This window comes from Pectinophora gossypiella, chromosome 26 (genome assembly GCF_024362695.1).
Source record: "Pectinophora gossypiella chromosome 26, ilPecGoss1.1, whole genome shotgun sequence".
Lineage (NCBI taxonomy): Eukaryota > Metazoa > Arthropoda > Insecta > Lepidoptera > Gelechiidae > Pectinophora > Pectinophora gossypiella.
In genome coordinates this window covers 468,333-487,718 of record NC_065429.1, presented here as the reverse complement: position 1 = coordinate 487,718, position 19,386 = coordinate 468,333, and the positions used below count along the sequence as shown (strand labels likewise).

The following is a 19,386-nucleotide window of genomic DNA, read 5'->3' as shown; positions in this document are numbered from 1 at the left end:
CTACTACGCCACCACGGCTTACATACATACATAACATACATAAACAGCCTATATACGTCCCACTGCTGGGCACAGGCCTCCTCTCAATCAACCGGAGGGGGTATGGAGCATACTCCACCACGCTGCTCCAATGCGGGTTGGTGGAGGTGTTTTTACGGCTAATAGACGGGACCAACGGCTTAACGTGCCCTCCGAAGCACGGCATCATCTTACTTTTTCGGACGATCAGGTGATTCAAGCCTGAAAAGTCCTTACCAAACAAAGGACAGTCTCACAAAGTGATTTCGACAATGTCCCCATCGAGAATCGAACCTGGACCACGGCTTAACAATAAAATATGTTATTGCAACAAATTATTCCACACGCGATATTGCAAAGAATTTATATACCAGGAAAATCCATACGTTGCGAGATATATGTCTTATATAAAGACACTTAACTATGTAGTTGCGAAACGTGCTATTATAATTCACGCTATGCCTCTTACTACACACAATTCAAGCCAGTAGTCCCAAATGGGATAGGCAGAAGTCGCGGCAACCCGCAGTAGTGTCAGCGTAGTGAAGTATGCACCGTACCGACTCCGGTTGATGAGAATATACATTAATACTAGGTGAAGAAGGCACTCGGGGAGGGGTTTGGGTATTAAAAACATCATAGAAGGGAAGATAAAAGGAAAGAGAGGAAGGGGAAGACCAAGAAGAGCTTACCAATCTCATCATCATCAATTTAAGAGCCACGCTCTTGTCGGAATTTTCGATTCCAATCTATCAAAGGCCAATTCCTTGGCTTCTCTATAAGACACGACGTTAACCTTCTCTTTAATCTGTTCCATGTAAGCTCTTCTTGGTCTTCCCATTGCTCTCTTTCCTTCTATGATGTTTTTAATAAATTCGTCGTGTCTTTATTAGGTGTCCAATCATCTTGCCTCTTCTGTCCTCAATAATTCTCAGTATTTGTCTCTTTTCCCTTACTCTAACTAGCACTTCCTCATTTGTAACCCTTTCTGTCCAACTTATTCTTTCCATCCTCCTCCAACACCACATTTCAATGGGTTTTTTATGTATGGTTCTCTTCCCCTTCCTCTCTTTCTTACCAATCTACGTTCCCCAAAAAAAATACAGGTGGCGCTGTTAAGAGACGTGTGATTTTTGCTAGGAAAACCTGGTTAAGTTACTTTCAATCCAAGTATAAAGTAGTCTCAATTTTTAATACATTCAAGGACAGAACGTCTAATGACGTTCCGATTCCAAGGTGTCATACTATCTATTATGAACCATCAATGACCCATGGGTTAATAAATTCGTCGTGTCTTATTAAGTGTCCAATCATCTTGCCTCTTCTGTCCTCAATAACTCTCAATATTTGCTTATTTTCCCTTACTCTAAATGCTTACAAAAGCTAACATCTAAGAACTTACATGGAACAGACTAAAGAGAAGGCGAACATCGTGTCTTATAAAGGAAGTGTAGGAATTGGTCTTTGATAGACAAGAATGGAGGATGCTACACCGACAAGAGCGTGGCTCTGAAATTAGTGAGCCTGGTAAGTCCTTGATTAAATTGTTTACTTAAATATCTTGCAGGTAGTCCTTGAAATCTCTAGTATAGGTATAGCTATAGATGGATCGTGATTGATTGCCGATAAACTATACTATAATGAGCAATTAATGGATCGTGATGCTTGATCACGATCTGTACGCGGATGTGGACGGAAACTTACTAAAACTGTATTGCGAATTTTATCTATTATGTTAACACACCCATACACTTCATACAAACAACCTCGTTTTACACAGACACCACACATTGACGTTATCGTGCACGCGCATCTGTGTGTGTGACGTCTGACGCCCTTACGCATGGATTTACCACTACCGTAGATACAGCGCTTGATATAAAAATGCGGCGAAAACTTGGCGCTTGTTTAGCTATATATTCGTACACAGCGGTATATACATTCAATAAAATCGTGTCAAATTAAGAAAGTACGCATCGTCTTATTACGTATATTAGCGCGTAATGCTTCGTAACGCGGTCGGGTTATACTGCGTCTCGGATTGACCAGGAGTACCTACTTTAAAGTACTTACTTAAAATAATAATTTTGGTGGGTTTTACTGCGGAAATGAAAATGTTTAAACTATGATACCTACATGCACAATGTTATTACTTATTAGAAACAAGATGTTCCATTCTTCTTTTTTCGCTTTGAGCTTCTATTTTTGCAAGTTTTTACCACGCACTTCGCCGTGTTGCCAGTTCGGCGTCTAATCACGCACTGAGGTAAAGTACTGCCAACGTCGCTATATTAACAGTAACTTTGCGTCCTACTTTTAATTGAGCGCTGATGTTCAATTTGCGGTAGTAGTAAATCTATGCCCATACGATTGAAGACTAAAGTAAGGCCGAGGGGGTGAGGTAAACCTAGCTCGGCCGCTGGTGGGGAGCGGAGAGTTGCCGTTCTGTACGTAGTATTATTTCTTATTAGAGTGAAGACTACATAAGCGCCATTTTGAAAAATCACATTCAGATTTGTTACGATTGATGAATGTGGAGGATGCAAGAGAAGTGTGTCAGGATCGAAGCAAATGGAATTCCATAGACTCTGCTTACCCCGGTGGGAAATAGGCGTGAGTTTATGCATGTACCTATTGCAGCGTAATTTTGATGCAGCGCAATCTTTTTGCTTTTTTTAGCTTTTTTTCTGGCTTTTTGGACTTGGTTTGTTTGTTTCTTGACATTCGAGAGATATTCTTGGTCGCTAACTGTTGGTGTTTGGAATTTTGGCTGCAAAATCTGTTAATGCTCTTGTGTTTTTTAAAAGGTGCTAATGTAATCGTTAAACGTTATATGGAATAATTCTGTCCATCAAATTCTTAATTCCTTATTCTTATGAGTTGGCTCAATCATTATAGACGGCGATACAGCTCACCTATCACGTTGGTCTAACAGAAAGCTCGGTGAGCTGTGGGTACTTAGTTCATCTTGCGATGGATGTACCTCTGACTACCCCAATTGGGGTATAGCAGTGGACTTGTGTTAATCAAAGTCAAGTCGCAGATCGTAAAAACCTCCGCTAGATTATACATAAAATCAATATTCTCAGTCCCAACTTTGGTGTTTATTTTAAACCTACCAGAACAAATTAGCATATATTTATGTTGTCAAACAAAAAAATCCTTGCGGTCGTCGATCCAAAGGTCAATGGACAAAACCTTGATGAGATGCGCGTGCGTTTGTCGATTAAAACACATACACACACACACACACAAAACGTAACATAAACAGCCTATATACGTCTCACTACTGGCCTCCCGTCAATCAACAGGAGGGGGTATAGAGCATACTCCACCACGCTGCTCCAGCGCGGGTTGGTGGAGGTGTTTTGTGTTGGTAGCCCGGGACTAACGGCTTAACGTGCCTTCCGAAGCACGGAATATTTTTTTTGGACAATCAGGTGATCAGACTGCAATGTCGTTACCAAACAAAGGACAGTCTCGTAAAGTGATTTCGACAATTTCCCCAACGGAAACTGAATCCGGATCTCCAGATCGTCAGCACAACGCTCTAATCATCGCTTTGTTGGGGGCAAATATACAAAAAAAAAAAAAATGATTCACGGTTTTTTTATTTGTCACTAATAGTCCACATACTATTTTTTAGCTTTCTACCTTGAAAATTGCAAAATTCTCCATACAAACCATCCCGAATTGTATTAAAGTGGGAGGATAGAAAGGAACAAAAAGCAGCCTATGTCTCTTTCCATCCCTTCACCTACCTCCACTTAAAAAATCACGTCAAATGATCGCTTCGTTTTGCCGTGATTTTTGCCCGAGATTAGTGACCTAACCTAACCTGTATTGGGCTGGTTTTCCCTTCGCGGGTTGGAAGGTCAGTCGCTTCTATAAAAAACTGGACCTGTCAAATTTTCAGGTTAGGTAAGCGGACCTTGTGAAAACGTAATAGTGCTAGCACTCCCTAGGGAGGTGATGACTTAATATTATAAATGCGAAAGTGTATGTGTGTGTCTGTCTGTTTGTTTCCCGTCTTTCCACAATAAGATTGTTTCTATGCTTTTCTGGGAGTAAATAAAAAACATAGAAAACGTTCAGCTGCTTGTCTTCCCGGGCATGTCGTAAAAACCGACAAAGGGATTGTGTCCTCTAACATGATGGACTAATGTTATGGGCGATAGGCTGATCCCTTATCACCATAAGGTTCATCATATCCAGCTTACGACATCGTATCAACAGTGGCTGCAAGTTGTCTTTGATTAATTGTGGCTCTGCCCACCCCATTAGGGATTACGGGCGTGAGTTTATGTATGTATGTATGTATGTTAAACAAGTTCGGTCTGCGATTGTTGAAGTAAAGCAACTTTCGCAAAGGCCGGTCATAGGATGGGTGACCACAAAAAAAAAGAAGTTTTCATCTCGAGCTCCTCCGTGCTTCGGAAGGCACGTTAAGCCGTTGGTCCCGGCTGCATTAACAGTCGTTAATAACCATCAATCCGCACTGGGCCCGCGTGATGGTTTAAGGCCCGATCTCCCTATCCATCCATAGGGAAGGCCCGTGCCCCAGCAGTGGGGACGTTAATGGGCTGTTGATGATGATGATGATGATGTTAAACAAAAACTTCACAAAAAAGGTTATTATAAAGTTAGTGATTATTTAGAAGATATGAATGCATGGCATTAACTGTCTGAGAACTGATATTAGGCAGCTCAATTACTCAATTGTATAACAATATTTTATGTTTTTTTTTTTAAAGTACGTCTAGTGCCCTGTGCCGAGGTTTTTCTTGCAGCTTCTTTTCCCCGGCTATACAGGTTGTGAGAAGCTGCAGTAGTTTTAGGCGGATGAGACGTTCGTTATGTAAAAATTGACGATTCAAAGTGTAACTATGTTACCTACTGAATAAAGATATTTTTGAATTTGATTTCACGGCCAAACGGAGCGATCATTTGACGTGAATTTTTAAGTGGAGGTAGCTGAAGGGATGGAAAGAGATAAAGGCTATTTTTTGTTATATCTCCGAAAATGCATTCCTCGGGAATGTGGGTTTCCTTAAACAGCCTTTTTTTTTTTACTTATACCCCTGCCGCGCAACGGTTAGAGAGTTAGGCTCATGATCTCGAGGTCCGGGTTCGATTCCCGATGGGGACATTGTCGAAATCACTTTGTGAGACTGTCCTTTGTTTGGTAAGGACTTTTTAGGCTTGAATCACCTGATTGACCGAAAAAGTAAAATGATTCCGTGCTTCGGAGGGCACGTTAAGCCGTTGGTCCCGGCTATTAGCCGTAAAAACACCTCCACCAACCCGCATGGGAGCAGCGTGGTGGAGTATGCTCCATACCCCCTCCGGTTGATTGAGGGGAGGCATGTGCCCAGCAGTGGGACGTATATAAGCTGTTTATGTGTGGGTCTCCTTAGATAACCATTCTTCTTCTTAATAAACCTTCACCGCTGAACACGTGAGAATCATTTATGATCCAAACATGAATTCGAAAACAAATCCGACAATTATTAATAATATTATGTGTGGATATAGTTACCTAGTTTAGGAGACAGAGTGTATCTTTAGTAAAATCTTTTTTTTTGACGTGACTTATCGTAGATTTGCCGCAGATGGCAGACAGGCAGTCGCTTCTGTAAAAACCGGACCTGTCAAATATTAAGTTCAGGTAAGCGGACCCTAACTACGGACTGGGACGGGCTAACTTATAAAATGCTACTTAGGTTCTATGACGATCTTGTGACGTAGCGAGTAGGCGCCGCTACTTCAAAAGCGCACCCCTGATGCCGGGCAGCAGCGGTATCAGTACTGGTTGGAGGCTGAGGAAAGGGTTTCTGGTAGGGCTCTAGCTAGAACATCACCGATTGAGAAATTGGTCGGTGTACTGCGGAACGGAAGGCGATTGGGGCAACCACCGTTCTACACGCCCTATCTATGGAGTATTCAAGGCGATTACTCCACCGACAGTGAGTAGCTCGGTGGCGCAGCGGTAAACGCGCTCGGTCTGCGATTGTTGAAGTTAAGCAACTTTCGCAAAGACCGGTCATAGGATGGGTGACCACAAAAAAATGTTTTCATCTCGAGCTCCTCCGTGCTTCGGAAGGCACGTTCAGCTGTTGGTCCCGGCTGCATTAGCAGTCGTTAATAACCACCAATCCGCACTGGGCCCGCGTGGTGGTTTAAGACCCGATCTCCCTATCCATCCATAGGGAAGGCCCGTGCCCCAGCAGTGGGGACGTTTATGGGTTGATGATGATGACTCCACCGACAAGAGCGCAGCTTTTAAATAAAGAGAGAGAGAGTAGCGGACTCTGTGAGAAACGGGATAATGCTAGGAGGTGATGATTTATTGTGTAACTACCTTCCAATCACAAAAAAACTACATCTACCCACAGTCAGGTACTAAACAAGATACGTTATTTATCTATCGGCGCACGAGTAACATATTGATTATTTACATAATTAACTAGATTTAAGTATATACAATTCATTGATCACGCGTGTACATTAAGCATACATAACACATACTTATTGACACATAAATAAATAAAATAGTATAGGAAGGGAAATCAATTACCTTGATCATTGGTAACGCGCAATACTTTGTCTCTTTGTTATGTTGGCAATACTGTATAATATTTTTTATAAACTATAAGTAAAGAAATCAGAATCATTTATTCAACGTAATTCATCATCATCATCATCATCAGCCCATTAACGTCCCCACTGCTGGGGCACGGGCCTTCCCTATGGATGGATAGGGAGATCGGGCCTTAAACCATCACGCGGGCCCAGTGCGGATTGATGGTTATTAACGACTGCTAATGCAGCCGGGACCAACGGCTTAACGTGCCTTCCGAAGCACGGAGGAGCTTACCCATCCTATGACCGGCCTTTGCGAAAGTTGCTTAACTTCAACAATCGCAGACCAAGCGCGTTTACCGCTGCGCCACCAAGCTCCTCAACGTAATTATCATGGATAAACTTGTTGAAGGTACATTTTTTAATTTACGTCAAGGTGTTATGGCTGAGTAGAAAAAATGTCAAGAGAACCTATATAAACTATAATATTAGTATAATACTAGTAACAACGTACGTAGTATTTTTACATCAAACTTCAAAGTTAATTTAATAAAAGAATGGACTGAAAAAAAGGCGGATATTTGCTTAAAAGATAATTTAGTGGTTGTTTTTATTTTAATTACACTGTAATTTGTACTTCCTTTGCGATCTTTTATCTTTTTCAGTAATTTGAGACGTCTGCGCATGCGCATGCGTCATAGTAATTAGGGTTTACCGTGTAACAGTGGGTTGCAGACCTAGATGTGTTTTTCCATAGATTAGATATAGAATAAAAAATAATGTAAAACACGACTTGTGTCGGACGGATCATGGCCCCCATAAGGCCGCCATTTGCCATGTACTTAGTTAATTACGTACAGTTAATTAGTTTTGTACTTAGTATGACTATTGTTCTAATAAAACCTACAATAAGTCACGGCCAAAAAAAAGAAAAAGAAGGTAGGTAAGCAATCACTGAATATTTAAGTTTTTACATTTTTCCTCGCCTTATGGTTGTCTGGAAGAAATCGCTTTAAGCCATTTGCCATGTACCTAGTTAAGAGTCATTTGTAATTATTTGTTTTTATTTCGGTGCAATAGTATATTTGTGAGGAGCTCAGTGGCGCAACAGTTAACGCGCTCGATCTGCGATTGTTGAAGTTAAGCAACTTTCGCAAAGGCCGGTCATAGGATGGGTGACCACAAAAAAAGTCTTCATCTCGAGCCCCTCCGTGCTTCGGAAGGCACGTTAAGCCGTTGGTCCCGGCTGCATTAGCAGTCGTTAATAACCACCAATCCGCACTGGGCCCGCGTGGTGGTTTAAGGCCCGATCTCCCTATCCATCCATAGGGAAGGCCCGTGCCCCAGCAGTGGGGACGCTAATGGGCTGATGATGAGTATATTTGTATTTGCTAGGAAACCGTGATCCACCCTAGACCACATCGTCACTTACCATCAGGTGAGATTGTGGTCAACATACATACATACATAAACTCACGCCCGTAATCCTAAATGGGGTGGGCAGAGCCACAAGTAATCAAAGACAACTTGCAGCCACTGTTGATACGAAGTCCTAAGATGGATATGATGAACCTTATGGTGATAAGGGATCAGCCTATCGCCCATAACATTAGTCCATTATGTTAGAGGACGCAATCCCTCTGTCGGTTTTTACGACATGCCCGGGAAGACAAGCAGCTGAACGTGTTCTATGTTTTTTATTTGCTCCCAGAACAGCATAGAAGATTGTGGTCAAACACGAGCCTATACATATTATTTAACCGGGTGAGAGCCTTCAGCGCTCCCTATTCGTCCGGCCAAGTAGTTAATGCCATCTGCGGCAAATCTACAATAAGTCACGTCAAAAAAAATGACTTTATGTGACAACCAGTCGTACCAACTCCAAACGATTACATAACATAAGCCTACATGTAGATGAATCAATTTGTAAACAAATACAATTATTGGTGTTGTAAGTACCTACTAAACTCGAATATTTGATTAGGCAACTGGTTTTTTTTACGCGACTTATTGTAGATTTGCCACAAAGGGCATTAACTACTTGACCGGACAAACGGTGAGCGCTTTCACCCTGCAATATACTAGTCAAACAACGGACAGAAATAACTTTGTGAAATCATCATCCCGTTTTTCACAGGGTCCGCTTACCTAACCTGAAGATTTGACAGGTCCGGTTTTTTACAGAAGCGACTGCCCGTCTGACCTTTCAACCCGCGAAGGGAAAACCAGCCCAATACAGCTCAGGTCACATACCTCCGAAAATGCATTTCTCGGGAATGTGGGTTTCCTCACGATGTGACATGAGCTTTCTGTTAGACCAACGTGATATGTGGTAAAAGAAACCCTATTTTTTTTTATTTAAAATTGTGGGTAGTTTTACTCTTAACCTACTGAACAGATTTAAAACAACCTTTCTTTAAGAAAAAGTTTTTCTATCATTGAGTAACCATCCCTAGCGATATCCCGTTTCTCACAGTGTCCGCTTACCTAACCTGACAATTTGACAGGTCCGGTTTTATCGTTTTATTTGAAATGTGTTAATGCAACCCGTAGTGGAGCAGCGTGGTGCAGTATGCTCCATACCCCCTCTGGTTGATTGAGGGGAGGCCTGTGCCCAGCAGTGGGACGTATATAAGCCGTTTACATATTACGTTAAGTTCAGTCATGAGCAATATCATGTACCCACTTTAGAACCATTTCTTTCATGTTTTTTTTAAAGAACGTCTAGGGCGCTGTGCCGAGGTTTTTCTTGCAGCTTCTTTCCCTGGCTGTACAGGTTGTGAGAAGCTGCAGTAGTTTTAGGCGGATGGGACGTTCGTTATGTAAAAAATGACGATTCAAAGTGTAACTATGTTACCTAAAGAATAAAGATATGTTTGAATTTGTCGCACACGTTGACATTTAATGAGACTTACGGTTTAATTTGTCAAAAAAGTTAATGTGATATGGTACCAAAGTGTATGTATACATATTAGTACTCGTGACCGTACCGTGTCTATGAGTTTACTTGAGATATATGTCTCGCACCGTTCCCACAACAATACACAGTGTTGAGTCAATAAAAAAATAAGAATCTAACACGTACCTTTGCACTAATTCCGCGCGTCTATCCTCTGTGAGCATTGTCGCCGACAAGTTACGGGTTACGAGTAAAAATTGACCGTAAACAACACCGTATGTTAACCGTTCGACGGCCAACGCTTGACTGGGGGAGTTACGCCGTAATGCGTCTACGCAATACAGCCGTGCTTAGTACTGGGTGACACGGCGCCCGCGCACACAAGCGCACGCCATTGAGTAGGTAGATAGTGGTGGGGTTAAGTCGACGACGGGTTTTGTTTTGTTTTCAAATTGGAAACTCGAATTTGGAAGGCAGTTAATCGATTCTGAGAATGGACTATTTAAATTTGGAACAGGGTGGTTAGCTAAGTGGCAAACGATTACGCAAATTGACAGTGACAGTAACAGTAATATTGTATGTAGGAAATACGTAAAAAAAAATCGACTTTATGACTTTCGGGGAGCGCTGAAGGCTCTCACCCGGTACAACGTTTAAGACAACTGAGGGTGCCCAGCTTGATGAGATATGGGTACTTCATTTTGCGATAATTCTACACTCTTAGAACCCTATCGCACTATCAGAAATCAGAATCATTTATTCAACGTAATTATCATGGATAAACTTGTTGAAGGTCAATGTAACATTTTTGAATTTACGGCATTTCGCAAGGTGTTATGGCTGAGGAGAAGAAATGACAAGAAACTGCAACAGCAACCTTTTAAACCAATGAGGGTATACATTACAAGTTATTTAATAACTAGAGAAACACATTCAATAGGTACCAGACATTTTTATCATTTAGGTAATCATTAATCTTATAATAAGCTTTTTTACATGAAGTAAGCTTCACGTAAGCTTTAAATTTATTCTCTGACAAAAAATATTATCTGGTATTTTATCCGATGGGACTGATTGGGAAGGTGTGAGTGTACTACACACCTCTGCCTACCCCCTCGGGGATACAGGCGTGATGTTATGTTCTATCTTGATTAACTACTAACATTCTGCATGTCTGATACCCTGAACCGGTTTGAAAGTAGGTTCAAACTATAATTAAACATAATTTCCTTAACTTTTGCCGAATGTTTGCGTTATTATGTCAATTCTGCAATTAAGGATGGTCTTTAACTATTGCGTTATTACTTACATAAACTGCCTATATACGTCCCACTGCTGGGCACAGGCCTCCCCTCAATCAACCGGAGGGGGTACCACGCTGCTCCACTGCGGGTTGGTGGAGGTGTTTTTACGGCTAATAGCCGGGACCAACGGTTTAACGTGCCCTCCGAAGCACGGAATCATCTTACTTTTTCGGACAATCAGGTGATTCAAGCCTGAAGAGTCCTTAACAAACAAAGGACAGTCTCACAAAGTGATTTCGACAATGTCCCCATCGGGAATCGAACCTGGACCTCCAGATCGTGAGCCTAACGCTCTAACCACTAGACCACGGAGGCTGTTATTATTTACTGATCTTTTTTTTATACCTATTGTCCAAGTATTTTGGCTCAACTGTGCCTGATGGTAAACATAGAGAAGCTTAATTGCAGTAACGGTCTCCGTGGTCCAGTGGTTGAGCGGGCTCACGATCCGGAGGTCCCGGGTTCGAATCCCGGTGAAAACATATCCCAAAATCACTTTGTGATCCCCAGTTTGGTCAGGACATTACAGCTGATCACCTGATTGTCCAAAAGTAAGATGACCCTTGCTTAAGGCACGTTAAACCGTTGGTCCCGGTTACTACTTACTGATGTAAGTAAGTAGTCGTTTCATGAGCCATGTCAGGGGCCTTTGGCGGCTCGATAGTAACCCTGACACCAAGGTTGATGGGGTTGGTAACCTCACAACCCACACGATAGAAGAAGAATTGCAGTAGGAACTGAAAAGCAACGCAATGAGTCAGTTTCGAATCAGTTGCGACTACCATACTGGCTTACTAGGTGCTTCTTCACGCTTCGCTTAAAGGACCCCATATTGTAAGAAGGAAGGAACACTTAAGCCAACCCTTTCCACTTTTTAATGGTGCGGCAGAGATAGGAGTTGTCGATTTTTTTTGTCTTAGATAATAACTCAGATGGGAGTGTAGTTTTAATAGGTAGGTACATTTTTTTTTCAATAATCTAGGAGTGATTGTACCCTATCAATCGATATCAATTCGCGTTCGGTCTGCGATTGTTGAAGTTAAGCAACTTTCGCAATGGCCGGTCATAGGATGGGTGACCACAAAAAAAAGTTTTCATCTCGAGCTCCTCATTAGCAGTCGTTAATAATCACCAATCCGCATTGGGCCCGCGTGGTGGTTTAAGGCCCGATCTCCCTATCCATTCATAGGTAGGGAAGGCCCGTGCCCCAGCAGTGGGGACGTTAATGGGCTGGTGATGATGAATCGATATCAATCTATGATCCAAACATGAATTCCCAAACTCCCAAAGTCGAATTCAGTGGTTCCGAGCCTCAGGCGGTATTTGAGCGAAGGAAAAGTTATCAGAAGATAACTTGTAAGTACATTTGGTATTAAAGAAGTCATAGAACAAACAATAATATTATTAGAAGAAGAGAAGAAGAATACAGAAGAGGAGTACAGAAGGACACTCCCTGCCCCGCACCGATACGAGCGGAGCTTGATTTACCTCACCCCCGCGATGGCTTTAGTATACGTATTTAGGCTGAAATCCATTTAAGCGCGCGCGGACTATCTTTATTTCTTTTTGTCAAAAGATTTGACTGCTTTTGGAGGAAGGAAGAGAAGTGTGTCAGGATCGAAGCAAAGGGAATTCCATAGTGTCTGCTTACCCCGGTAGGGAATAGGTGTGAGTTTATGTAAGTATGTATGGTATATATTTTATGACCTAGTTGGTTTTTTATTTACTTTTTTTATTTCTGTCCACACCGTTAAGGTTCAAGGGCGTGAAGTTATTCTTCCTACGTACTAGCTTCCGAAACAACTTAACGCATTACGTGTTGTCGACAAATTGAATCGAGTATCGATATAAAAACATAGATATATCGATAGTTGTATCGATAGTGTTACAACCTTGCATAATGCACACACACACAAGTGCTCAGTGATTACTGACTAAAGGAAAACTGGACAGAGGCAGTGGGTTTGAGTTTAGTTCAGTAGTTTAGTTTAGGTGGGGTAAAAGAGTGGAGTTGTCTTAACATAACATAAGCTCACGACTATCTCCCAATTGGGGTAGTCAGAGGTACAATTGCAAAATGAACTAAGTATCTACACCTCACCGAGCTTTCTGTTAGACCAACGTGAGTTGTTCTAATTGATAGTATAATAATTATTTTGCAAATTAAAAAAAAAAAACATCATCATCACCAGCCCATTAACGTCCACACTGCTGGGGCACAGGCCTTCCCTATGGATGGATAGGGAGATCGGGCATTAAACCACCACGCGGGCCCGTGCGGATTGGTGGTTATTAACGACTGCTAATGCAGCCGGGACCAACGACTTAACGTGCCTTCCGAAGCACGGAGGAGCTCGAGATGAAAACTTTTTTCTTTCTGTGGTCACCCATCCTATGACCGGCCTTTGCGAAAGTCGCTTAACTTCAACAATCGCAGACCGAGCGCGTTTACCGCTGCGCCAACGAGCTCCTCAACTGGACTTGCACCAATGAGTTATTAATTTATCTTAAGCGCAGTTTGTGATCCCTAGTTTGGTTAGGATATTACAGGCTGATCACCTGATTGTCCAAAAAGTAAGATGATCCGTGCTTCAGAAGACACGTTAAGCCGTTGGTCCCGGTTACTACTTACTAATGTAAGTAAGTAGTCGTTACATGAGCCATGTCAGGGGTCTTTCGCGGCTCAATAGTAACCCTGACACCAGTGACACTAGTGTGGGTTGTGAGGTGGAGTACCAACCTCATCAACCCACACGATAGAAGAAGGGGCGAACCTATTGCTGGAAACCACGTGATATCAATTACCTAAGATCCAAAAATGAATTTATCCTATCCTATGGTTATTTTAATACCACTCTGAATACAGTTATGACTTGTGTATGACTCATTGATGTAGAATGCAGACTATGTATGTATGTATGTAACTGTGTAGTGTACAAAGGGTATGAGGTAAGCAATTCTAGGTTAGTACGTTTTAGTTTGTGTGTTTGAGATAGTTTTGTAGCAGAGTACAAACTCTGCACATACCGGCCTTTCGTTCTGACCGTCATCATTTCAAATTACGAAATTCTCATTCCATTCCCTTAATTCATATATTTTCTTCATAATTATATTTGCTTATTTTCTTATTTATTGTAAGTAAATCCCGACACTTTTTGTTGGCACGATAGTTCAAAGTATTTATAAGCGTAACTTAGGTACTGGCAGAATATCAGTGTTGCTAAGAGTGGTATTTCTACTATCCTTCGCAACAACATGCTGAGTCAGTCCCTTTTTCCTGGCAGTGTATTTTTGATTTGTATTACTTATCTTTATCTTCTCTACTATTGTACTGCACTGTTTTGGGAATAAAGTTATTCTATTCTATTCATTCCGCACTTCCTTTCATTTTACACTCTTTTGACTCACTGCATCCCCGACCTTCATTAAAACAACAAGTATATTATACAAAAAGGTAAGGAAGGGAAGGTTCAATACGATCTACTCTGAACCGGCGTGCGTGTATGAAGCGATTGATGAATGTGGAGGAAGCAAGAGAAGTGTGTCAGGATCGAAGCAAATGGAATTCTATAGTCTCTGCTTACCCCGGTGGGAAATAGGCGTGAGTTTATGTTTATGTATATTATACTGTTTAGGGCCGTGCCCTCTAATTCTTGATTCTTTTGTGAAGTGTATACAGGGTGTTAGTGACATCGTAACGAAAACTTTGAGGGATGATACAGGCCATGATTCTGAGTTGATATCAAGTGGAATTTTCCGTCGCAAAAGTTTGGATTGGAAAATAATTTAAGAAAAAACAAAAATTTTCATGAATTTTCCGACAGGAAATTCCACTTAATATCAACTCAGAATCATGGTCTGAATCATCCCCCTCAGTATTTGTTACGGTGTCACTAACACCCATACCTATTTGTATGGCTACCTGTATGTACTGGGTACGGGGTGTAAGTGACATCGTAACGAATACTGAGGGGGCTGATTTAGCTCACTATTCTAAGTTAATATCAAGTGGAATTTTTGATCGCATAAGTATAGAATTGAAAAGAATTGAAAATAATTAAAAAATTATAAAAAAAATCATGACTTTTGCGACGGAAAATTCCACTTGATTTTAACTCAGAATCATGGTCTGAATCATCCCCTCAGTATTCGTTACAATGTCACTAACACCCAGTATATTGTGAACTATGTACATTCCTATACTGTTTGTGAAGTGCTTTTAATAAACTGTATATATTCCTGCTTGCTTCTAATTTATCATCGTCATCACCAATCATTCCCCTACTCTGCCGGCACGTCAGGATACCATATCCTCACCACCCAGCGTGCCGCAGTTTGAGGACCTCAACGGTTGCAGAGGCGGAGATGGGAGCCATCTTGTAATTTTACTTCTAAGAAAGGCTGGCTCGCCGATGTATTTTAAAGTGTTTGCTAATAAGAAATATTCAGGACCTCCGCGATACAAGGTTTCCCGCCAGTAATGTATCTCTCTCTACTTAAGAGCTGCGCTCTTGTCGGTGGAGTAATCGCCATTCCTATCTTCTTCCCGCCAAAACCTTCACCTCCCGATACGACACGACCTGCACCTTCTCTTTCATTTGTTTCATGAATGTTATCCTACGTCTACCCCTTCCTCTCTTCCCTTCAATTTTTCCCTCTTTAATGTTTGTTGTAAATGAATCGTGTCGTATCAGGTGGCCAATCATATTTCCTCTCCGGTTCTCTATAGTCTTCAATATGGTTCTTTTTTCTCCAACTCTTTCCAGCACTTTTTCATTTGACACCATTTCAGTCCAGCTTATACCCTCCATCCTTCGCCAACACCACATCTCGAACGCTTCCAATCTCTCTCTGTCTCTCTGTGTCATAGTCCACGTTTCACTTCCAAAGAGTGCAGTAATGTATACATGTTTCAAATTCAAATTCAAAAATATCTTTATTCAGTAGGTAACATAGTTACGCTTTGAATCGTCAATTTTTACATAACGAACGTCTCATCCGCCTAAAACTACTGCAGCTCACAACCTGTATAGCCGGGGAAAAGAAGCTGCAAGAAAACCCTCGGCGCAGGGCCCTAGACGTTCTTTAAAAAAATATATATATAAAATATTGTTATAAATAAAATACTTAAAATATTTTCCCTATACAAATTCTCGATAATTTCTGTCCAATACGAATCTTTCGAGGAAGGAAAAGATGTTTGGATTCCGAGAATGATAACTACTTAGTTATAACTTGTTTTGGTGTCAACAAAAACAGGAGCGTAGATTGGAATGGTCGAACTGATAAAAAAATGTAGGCATCTATTGAAGAGGCCCCTTCTTTTGCTCGAAATGATGAGATACATAACTACAGAGAACATTTAAAGTCTTTATTCAATATTCAAAACGGTGTGGTCCAGTGATTGAGCGTTGGACTCACGACCCGGAGGCCCCGGGTTCGAATCCCGGTAGGGAAATATCACAAAAATCACTTTGTGATTGTCCGAAAGTAAGATGATTCGTGCTTCAGAAGGCACGTTAGGCCTTGGTCCCGGTTACTACTTACTGATGTAAGAATGTAGTCGTCAAGTTCGGTATCGGGGTTCTGAAGTGAACATCAACAATAATATCTTCAAAACGTAACTTCCATTGTACAGTTAAGATGGGAAAGTCAAAGACTTCAAGCATCAATGAGCAACAGCAAAAGTGAAACGTAAGAAGAGGTTTTTTTTATTTGTTTGTTGTTGGGTTTAGTGATGCATCAGCTGGGTGAAGACTTAAGACAGTTTAGACTTTTTAAAAATCCAATATTTTTTTTTTTATTTACTACTACCACACACAATACAGCATTACAGTAAAATACTAATGCGCTATACAGGTGTCAAAAACAAATTATTATTAAGTAGGTATATAACATAAAAAATAAACTTTTTTTAAAGAACGTCTAGGGCCCTGTGCCGAGGTTTTTCTCGCAGCTTCTTTTCCCCGGCTATACAGGTTGTGAGAAGCTGCAGTAGTTTTAGGCGGATGAGACGTTCGTTATGTAAAAATTGACCATTCAAAGTGTAACTATGTTACCTACTGAATAAAGATATTTTTGAATTTGAATTTGAATTGCAAGTATAGCTAAAACAACACGACGAATAGCATGACGAATTTATAGAAGGGAAGCTACAAGGAAAGAGAGGAAGGGGAAGACCAAGAAGAGCTTATGTACAAGGAACAGATTAAAGAGAAGGCGAACGTCGTGTCTCATAAGGAGGTGAATGATTGGCCTTTGATAGAAGAATGGAGAATGCTACACCGACAAGAGCGTGGCTCTTAAATTAGTAATGATGATAGCTAAAAAGCGAAGCTTTAAAAGACAGTCACAATCCCGAATTTCTACATTCATATACAGGGTGTTAGTGACATCGTAACGAATATTAAGGTAAGATTCTGAGCTGATATCAAGTGAAATTTTCCGTCGCAAAAGTGTGGTACTGAAAATAATTAAAAAAACAAATTTTCATAAATTTTCCGACGGAAAACTTCACTGGATATTAACTCAGAATCATGGTCTGAATCATCCCCCTCAGTATTCGATATGGTGCCACTAAAACCCTGTATTTGCGTCGCGCTGTGTAAACTTTGCTTGCGCGTTTCAGGACTGCATTATACAATGGTGGCGCCATCTGTTGCATGCGGGCGGAACTAGCTTAATCTTTTAAGTTATATCTGTCATTTTCTTATCCGCTGAAAAAGAAAGGGACGGGTAATCGACAAGCATAAAATTTATGGAACACACGTCAATTTTAAGCACAAATCTAAACCAACCGTCTAAAAATTTTACATCCGTCAATAACCCGACACAGTTAAGTAGACAGCACGTCAAACGGATTGCATACCAGCGACGTACCTTTTGATTCGCCCGGGTTATTCATTCATTTACTCATTCTTCCTAAAATTAAGAGCTGTGAATCATCCGTCCCTTTCCTTTTCGACGGATATGAAAATGACGGATATAACTTAAAATAAAATTAGGCGGTGTCTGCAGGAATCAGGGCCAATATATTAATATCCGGTGAAGGTCGCGGGAAGCCGCTGGATGCGGGCAGCGCAGGACCGATCGTCGTGGAGATCCTTGGGGGAGGCCTATGCCCAGCAGTGGGCATCGTACGGCTGATCTTCTTCTTCTTCTGTCGTGTGGGTTGTGAGGTGGTGTCAGGGTTACTATTGAGCCGCCTAAGGCCCCTGACATGACTCATGTAGCGATTACTTACTTACACCAGCAAGTAGTAACCGGGACCAACGGCTTAACGTGCTTTCCGAAGCACGGATCATTTTACTTTCGGACAATCAGGTGATCGAACTAGGGATCACAAAGTGATTCTTGTGATATGTCCCCACCGGGATTCCGAGTTTGAACCCGGTACCTCCGGATCGTAAGCCGAACGCTTAACCACTGGACCACGGGGGCGTTAACTCCTTAGGAGTTCGTTAGTAAATTAACTATTCTTTTTTTAATAAAACGTAGTATTATTCCTTATTCTATGCTAAATGGCAAGATAACCTAACCTAACCTAACGAAATTCTACAAATTGGGGCGCAGTATCTGACCCGGTTATAACTGATAGTTTTAACTATGTCACTGTCGCTTAGCTGCTACGGGTCAAAGTTCATTTAACTTGTTAAATAGCTAAAGGGATTAAGTTCGAGGTTTTTTGTATGGGCTGGAGTTATAATAAATAATAATGAAATATGTTCATTCATCATCATCATCATCCATCCAAGCCGTACTCTCACATCAACACGATAATTGGTAATTAACAATAAAACAAGATTAAGATACCTACACCTACGGGCTGGTTTTGTGGGGGAACTCGGTGGAAGAAACTGCCGATCAACCCGTTAGGGATAGGGGCGTGGGTTTATGTCTAAATGTTATGTAATGTGGCGAGGTTATTTTGTATACAATTAAGTATACAATTGTGCGTTGCATTGTCCTATTGCCGACTTGATATTAAACAAAAACAAATGACTATTAGCATAAAGAATAATACTACGTATAGAGGAGCTCGGTGGCGCAGCGGTAAACGCGCTCGGTCTGCGATTGTTGAAGTTAAGCAACTTTCGCAAAGGCCGGTCATTGGATGGGTGACCACAAAAAAAAAGTTCATCCCGAGCTCCTCCGTGCTTCGGAAGGCACGTTAAGCCGTTGGTCCCGGCAGCATTGGCAGTCGTTAATAACCACCAATCCGCACTGGGCCCGCGTGGTGGTTTAAGGCCCGATCGCCCTATCCATCCATAGGGAAGGCCCGTGCCCCAGCAGTGGGGACGTTAATGGGCTGGTGATGATGACTACGTATACAACGGTAACTCTCCCCCCCCCCCGCACCAATTCTATTGGGCGCTTACCTCACCCCCTCTGGGTATTTATTTATTTATTTAGTTTTATTTTACTCTGTAAACATTATGGCCTCGATTCCCGCAGACACATCCTAATTTTACTTTAAGTTATACCTGTCATTTTCTTGTCCGCCGAAAAGGAAAGGGACGGATGTTTGACAGCTCATAATTTCAGGAAGAATGAGTAAATGAATGAAAAACCCGGGCGAATCAA

General features: G+C 41.5%; 1 protein-coding gene across 5 annotated transcripts in view; it reads right to left on the bottom strand.

The window, feature by feature from the left end:
* LOC126378406 (PTB domain-containing adapter protein ced-6) overlaps positions 1-19,386 on the bottom strand; it is an 85,035-nt gene that overhangs the window by 20,530 nt on the left and 45,119 nt on the right. The window contains exon 1 of one of the 5 annotated variants that reach the window (XM_050026746.1): positions 9,686-9,844. The exons of 3 other annotated variants lie outside the window; for them this stretch is intronic. In XM_050026746.1, the coding sequence (XP_049882703.1) occupies positions 9,686-9,723 (38 nt within the window). In that variant the 5' untranslated portion in view covers positions 9,724-9,844. Of the gene's footprint in view, positions 1-2,171; positions 2,210-9,685; positions 9,845-19,386 lie in introns of those variants that run through there. One more of the 5 variants, XM_050026747.1, reaches the window with a different exon arrangement.